The following is a 7,260-nucleotide window of genomic DNA, read 5'->3' as shown; positions in this document are numbered from 1 at the left end:
ACACACTGATCCATTTTCTCTTAGTGAAGCCATTATGACTGGGCATGATTATATCCTGAGTTTTACTTTCCAGGTGACTGACTTTTGCTGTTTCTGCAAGCCTTTGCCTCTTACTGATACATGTTAATTTTGAGCTATTTATGAAGACTCCTGAAACTGTTTTAAAAATTAGTTGTATCCCAACTGTCCCTGGAAAAGTCGGTGTGTTTTCCGAATATTCCTTTCCATACTTCCTTTCAGAAGGTAATGCTGTATAAGGAAGTTTGTTTAGTTAAGGTGGATACTAAAAACTCAGCTTCACAATCTTGGTTTGGTGTGGGCAGCTTTAGCAGGGCTCTTGCTGTTCACGTGATCATTTCCAGCGCTCTCCGCTGTGTCGCTGACTGCCTGTTGGAGCCGCCAGGGGACGCTGTGGCCCGGACGCGAGGCGGCAACACGAAGCGGATCCTCCCCCTGCGTCCCGGCACCGCCCTGTCCCAGGCTCCTTTGCGGGTAAACAGACATGGCCGACGAGGGAGATCAGCCGGACGCTGCGCACAACATGGGCAACCACCTGCCGCTGCTGCCTGGTAACCTCCGGGACGGGCGCCTGGCCATGGGTGGAAAGCGAGGTCCGGGGCCGACCCCTCAGGGAGGACAAGGACAGCAACCGGGGTGCAGCGGCGAGTGGGGGAGCTTCTCATGAGCCCATATCGCTGCAGCGCAGCGTTTTCCCCCGGCCTCTGTCTCCTGCGCTGTGGGGGATGTTGGAGCGAGGGACTTTCGTCTCCTAGAGCAGGGACCCAATCCTTTGCATCTTTTTCCTTAGCAAGCCTCCACGGAAATGCTTTAGAACCCGGCGACGTCCGAAACCGGGTTACATTAGTAGCCGTTGCGTTTCCTGCACGTCTGTCTTTTTAATAAGACTGACAGCTAATATGTACTAAGCACACACACATCACGCGCCACGAAGTGAACGCTTTGTATGCGTTTCTGCTTTTGCTGCTACCCCTGTCACCTGTTCAGAACCTTGCTTGTAGGGGAGAGATGTATCGATGAGTTGTTACATGTCTGTATAGTTTAGTGATATGGAAGGTCACACAGTTGTAGAGACAGCTCTACGGGGTGCTTGTCAGCACCTCGGGTATTGTTTTATATATGGCTATCGGTCTGTCGAGGCCATATTTGGTGGTTTTTCTCTGGTATGAAAATAGTATGCTTGCATATTATCACTCAAGGGAGTGGTATTACCAGTTTCTCTTTCCTGTTCACTGTATGTCCCTATATACGTTGCAGTACTGAATATTAAAAGGGCATGAAGTAGTGGTCCATACTATTCCTAGAATGCTGTAGACAACACAGACTTTTACCTGAGGCTTTAGGTTATAAACCTGGCAGTGTGTTAGTATGAAAGTCGCCACCACACACACACCATTCTACTTTAGGGTTCACAGTTGTGGTGAGGCTAATGAGAATAATTATAATCTCGGGTGCAGATCATCTAGGGCCAGACAGGCAAGTGCTGTTAGGGTTTAGGTGGTTGTGTTTCATTCATTGCTATGCCTGAATTGAATACTAGGGTCTCCAACTCCTCCTGTGATTCGTCAGAGATAGGGACTATGCTGGGGTTAGAGGAATTGAACAATCTTGTGATACAGATTTACTTAGGATACAGTTGTGAACTAGGTTAGCTGTAAGTTGTTGAAAACTTGCATCTTTAGTCATTTGGGTTAGGAACTTTTTTGTGGGTTGTGAAGAAATAATTTAAGGTTTCAGTTAGTCACCTCGGGAAAGGTGTCCTTTGGGTATGAATCTGTTACTAGGTAATGGTTTATCCTGAAGGGGGGAAATGCTGGGTGCCATGCCAGGGCATAGAAGGCACTTTTGTCTGAGTCACTGGTTGTTTGTCAAGTTGTACTCGCTGAAGTTGGTAAAGGTAGGTAAGTCATCTTTCAGCAGAAGAGATGCCAGCGACATCAGCTCCACTGTGGATGTGCTTAAGATTTAGAGAGAGTGGCAGAGTCCAAGGAGGGTGCTCATGTTGTGTTGGCGTTCACCAGAGGCTGCTGTGAGTGTAGCAGTAGCTCTGAAAAGTCCCTGTGTGCTTTCTCAATTTAAGATGCTGGAAGTAAGAGACTCACAGATGTTGTAGATGTAGAATAATGGTTTTCCAAATTATAAGAGTTCAATTTCTGGGAAAACTTTGGGTTGCCCCCTGAGTCCATGTAGTGTAAGCTGCTTTGGAAAGTGATCATCTTTAGGTGCTAAAGAAATTGCCTAACGTTTTAGGTGTGAAGAATCTACCCTGGAAAAATGAAGTACTCAAAGATAAACATTTCCAAGTGGGAGAAGTGGCTTTTAGCTTTGTTTATGAGACTGGACACCATACATAACAAATCCCTTTAAAGAATAAAAGTAGAAAATGTCAAGTGTAAATTTTGTATAACTGCCGCCCTTGAATTCATAGCAGATATTTTAAGCTTGCTGTAGTAGAGAAGAGAATGGGTCTCTCCAAATGTCAAGTCAAATCTATGTTTTTTAGGGTTGCAGGTGAAATAATTACATTCATAATGTTTCTCTAATCATTTTAGCTTCATCTTATCTGTTGATGAAACTTTCCTATTGTCAAGAAAAACATGTTCAGAAATGTTAAGCATCAACTATCTGTATACAGCTTAACATAATTATGTTCTTGTCTCTAACAGAATATTATATCTAGGGATTCATAATAAATATAAAGTTCTAGGCATTTACTTTTTTGTAAAATCTTTGTGCTGTTAGGAACCTACTTACAGATGGTTTGATAGAAAAAAATAATTTCACAATGAAAAAGCTGACCAATTTGTAATCAAATCTAATGCATTTAAAAGTTTTGGAGGATATGTATATGTGTGTATACACACACACACACACACACACACACACACACACACACACACACATAAAGTTTAGTGCGTTTAGGATCTCATTTAGGCCAGTGTTTCAAGCTGGAGAACCCCTTGTAAGATGTACCTTAAGCAGTACAGGGTATTTAGCAGCATGCCTGACCAACAAATAGTCTGGATTTTTCTAGTTGTGACTGTCAAAGATATCTTAAGACAATTCCAAATATCATAAAGGGACAAAATTATCCTTGGGGTGGAAAATGCAGCCACAGTTGGCAGGAGGAGAACAGTTCCTACAAGATAGAGTAACACCTCTATAAAGTAGCAGTTTGTTTGGGGTTTTTTGGGCTTTCATCTCTGCCCTTGGTAGTATCAGGTTTTAAAGTAGATAGCTTACTTTTCAAATTTAGAAAAGTATGTGCAGATAGAGTTCTTAAATCTCCTTTAGAATGTATTTTTTCTTTCTGCCAACATTATTTTCAAATTTAAAATGACAAGGCAATGTTTGTATGAAAAGAGTGGCAAACATTTCATTTTTAAATTTGATGGTGACTGCCAGGAGAGGCGTCATCGTTTTTCTAGTGTAACCAGCAGATCTTTCTTGTCTGCTTATTTCTTTTTTGCTTTTTTTCACAGAGGAACTTCTTACAGCTAGAGTTTGAAATATCCTCAGAGATGAGTGTGTCCAAGCCTTTATTTTTTCTTCAGATAAAGCAGCTCAGCTTTAATCAGTTGGAATTTATTACATAAAGGGTCAGAATTATTTTGATGGAGAAGAGAAAAATATAGGAGAATTACACATAATCTAGCTGTTTCCCTTAGACGGCTGTGCCTGGTGATCCACTGTCTAAAAGTACAGTGTGAAAGAAGGGAAAGGGAATTTTGCTGTGAAGGAGTCTGGGGGCTGTGTCCCCAGCAGGTGATTGGGGGGAACATCAGCCCCTAGGTCAGCTTGACTGTATGTACCCCTGATATGAGGTGTGGAAACACAACGAGCCTCAGCTGAATCCTGAGAGTTCCATCAACCTGATCCTTATTGAGGAATGCTGTGTAAAGTACCTGATATGTACTCTGAATCATCTGGCTCTCCCTAGACAGGAGGGCAGAGGCAGCAAAAGAGCCATGACACCTAAATAGAATGTGATATCCTGGAGGGGAGTCTATAACAGGATATAAAAATTAGCTAAAATTCTAAGGAAATCCAAATAAAATAAGGAATTTAGTTAATAGTAATATGCCAGTATTAGTTGCAACAAGATCCCAAATGAATGTCCAGTGCTAACTGTGGAAGAACATAAAGTCTTGGCATACCAGAGTTCTGTTTTTCCAACATTCCTGTAAATCTTAACGTGTTCTAAAACAGTTGGTTTCTTAAACCAGGGAAAGGAGGAAGGCACTATGGTGGCAGAAAAAGCATAAGGTCTCTTTCTGCTGCCCCTGCATGGCTGTCTTTGTGTGAATGTCTTGCCTCTCAGGGCGGGGCATGTGAAAGCCACAGAGCTGCCTTTAAAAAAAAAAAAAAAAACACCTCATTTTTTTTTTCCTATTTCTTCTTCAGCAGAGAGCGAAGATGAGGAAGATGAAATTGAAATGGAAGTTGAAGACCAGGATAGTAGAGATGCCAGAAAACCAAACATCATAAACTTTGACACCAGCCTGCCAACGTCACATACAGTATGTAATTTTGCAATTGAGCTAATACAGTAGATGGACCTTTAATGTGCTTGGAGTTTCCTAAATGCCAGTGACTGACTGAAGGATCCCTGCATATTAGCTGACACTAGAACTTGTGGATGAGAATGGGCTCTTATCTCCCAGTACATAAGAATGTAATTTTACAAACTGAAGCAATGCAATACTATATTCTCCTGTGATTCTTGACTATTTTCTAATATGCAAACATACAGTCTTAACTTTTAAACTTATCCTGGGTGTGCCTCTTTGAGGAATTGTCTTCCTCTGAACAATTCTAATATGAACTAAGCCACCAAGAGTGTATTCTTGGTACTGCTGGGATGTGGGGTGGAATTCTGCTTACTAGCATTCTGTCATATGAGTTGTCATATTTTGACACAAAGGGGTTGTTGGTTAAAATAAGATATCTTAAAATACAAAATACTGAGAGATTCTTCATAAAATATTGGGAGATCTAATAGACAATATTAGATCAAAAATTAGAGTTTGATGGAGGTGTCCTTATATAACCAAGCTTATATAAATAAATGTGTGTGCTCTGTCTATGTAGTTCTTTGACTCTGCTCTACCCTTTAAGTTGCTACGGTGTATTAAGTGTCCTGACTCTGTGTTTTCTTGAGTAGTATCTGGGCGCTGATATGGAAGAGTTTCATGGGAGGACTTTGCATGATGATGACAGCTGTCAGGTAATTCCAGTCCTTCCTCAAGTGATGATGATCCTGATTCCTGGGCAGACATTACCACTACAGCTTTCCCACCCACAAGAAGTCAGCATGGTGCGGAATTTAATTCAAAAAGACAGAACCTTTGCAGTTCTTGCGTACAGGTAAGAGGTTAGGTGATCTGTTTACTGTGCTGCCCTCTGTGTTGTCACAGCAAGGTCAGGGTGGTTAACAAAGCCAACTGGAATTTTTCAGAAGATTAGAGTGTGAAGCAAACAATTTGTCAAAGCTCAAATTGGGAATATTATTCTCATTACTTTGTAAGTCAGACATTTACTTTTACAATTTAGCTGTCTGGCTGTTGAAAAGCTTGCATGCCTTTAATGGGAAACCTGCCTGGAATGCAAGTTCAGAACTGTTTTTATTCAGACAGCTAGGATTTTATATTTCATACTGAGGTTACTTTTCCCTTTCAAAACTCACAAAGTTGTACTAATACAAAACAGTGGTAAACTGAAGCGGTACTTCAAGTAGCCTTTGGCAAATGAAGGAAATGTTGTGGAGACAGGAAATGGAAACAGGAAGCCTCCCATCACCCCCAACACTCCCCACACACATGTGTTTAGCGCTGCTAATTAGCAGCAACCATCAGTGTCTAACAAAGTAAAAGAATGTGTACGTTGTGAAATGAGTTTAAAATTCTTTAGCCCTAGGTTATTTCAGTGACTCTAAAAATCTACCCTCATTCTAAAGTGCTCTCTGGAGCCTCCTGTGTTAGCTTTACAGTGAAGGTTCACTGCTGTAAACTGCTTTCCTGTCTATATTGCTTTTGCCGGTTTTGTGTATTTAAAGGCTAAAGCTGAAAACTCTTTTTGTACATTTTTCTCTTGGAAGTAATGCGCAAGAAAGGGAAGCACAGTTCGGAACCACAGCAGAGATTTATGCTTATCGAGAAGAGCAGGAGTTTGGAATTGAAGTAGTGAAAGTGAAAGCAATTGGACGGCAGAGGTTCAAGGTCCTTGAACTTAGAACACAGTCAGATGGGTAAGACACTTCAACATCATAGAGGGAGGTGGTTTTGTGGTCATTTGCTATTTTATAGCTTCACTAGTTGTTCTCTTTGCCTTCTATGGTGATGGCCATAGTTTCCAACCCTGATGTTTAGCAGACTTCCTTGTCCAGGGTAAACTGTTCAGGCTTCAGTTTCGGCCTCATCTCCTCTCCCAGGATGTGACTTAATATGGAGTGTGACTGTGGCATCGTTTAAAAATTATTTCTAGGCGACTGCAATATCCCTCCGGGTTTGAAACCACTAATATGAGGCACAGCTTTTGGGGGACTGAAGAGCTCTCTGCAGCACAGGAATAGAAGGCAAAGGCTGTGCTCATGGTGTTCCCCGGGACAGGGGTGGCAGTGGCAGCATTCCTGGGCTGTTTGAAAGCTACACTGAGTACATCTGCCAACTGCTACCCTGAGCTGTACCAGCCACCGAGGTTTGTGGCTGTTTGCAGTGGGAGTTCTGTATCATCCCAAGATGCCTTGATATGAAGAATGAAGAAATGCCATTGTCGCTGCCCTGTGTGACATTTACAAGATTCCTGGGAATCCTAGTGCAGTCACATGGTTAGCTTTTCATATGATCAGCTATTTTCTTTTCCCATTAAATTCTGCTAATTACCCCTCTTCCTAAAAAGGAAATGAATTCGAAGTAAGCATTTCTTTTTCCTGGTGTCATGTCTTAGGCACACATAGGAACCACTGTCATGTCTTAGGGGATAGTCTCTGGGGTCTACCTGTTGTAGGGAATCTAGCCTGTGGTCAGAACTGAAAATTCTGTCATACCTTTTTATTTAATATGTCATCTGAGCACAGGAAGGTTTGAAGGTTTTAGGGATCAACAAGAATGTGAGCTGCATTTGTTGTCTGTTACGTTCGTATTGTAAGCAGCTGTAAATAGTCATTTGCAGAAGTGCATGTGGTCAGGCAGCATTTCGGGACAAGAAAACAAGGATATTGGATGGGGTGTCCCAACTTGAGGG

The 7,260-nt window shown here is 41.9% G+C and overlaps 1 protein-coding gene across 3 annotated transcripts in view; it reads left to right on the top strand.

The window, feature by feature from the left end:
- The first annotated feature begins 479 nt into the window (after window positions 1–479).
- Window positions 480–7,260, top strand: part of Crbn (cereblon) — a 17,730-nt gene continuing 10,949 nt past the window's right edge. The window contains exons 1-4 of one of the 3 annotated variants that reach the window (XM_005364958.2): window positions 480–569; window positions 4,423–4,538; window positions 5,183–5,385; window positions 6,116–6,265. In XM_005364958.2, the coding sequence (XP_005365015.1) occupies window positions 503–569; window positions 4,423–4,538; window positions 5,183–5,385; window positions 6,116–6,265 (536 nt within the window). In that variant the 5' untranslated portion in view covers window positions 480–502. Of the gene's footprint in view, window positions 570–4,422; window positions 4,539–5,179; window positions 5,386–6,115; window positions 6,266–7,260 lie in introns of all 3 variants that reach the window. The other 2 variants (XM_013352996.1, XM_005364959.3) reach the window with 2 other exon arrangements.

The sequence above is a fragment of the Microtus ochrogaster genome, unplaced genomic scaffold, assembly GCF_000317375.1.
Source record: "Microtus ochrogaster isolate Prairie Vole_2 unplaced genomic scaffold, MicOch1.0 UNK1, whole genome shotgun sequence".
Taxonomy (NCBI): Eukaryota; Metazoa; Chordata; class Mammalia; order Rodentia; family Cricetidae; genus Microtus; species Microtus ochrogaster.
The sequence above is the reverse complement of the archived record's forward strand: the minus strand, read 5'-3'. Positions and strand labels throughout refer to the sequence as shown.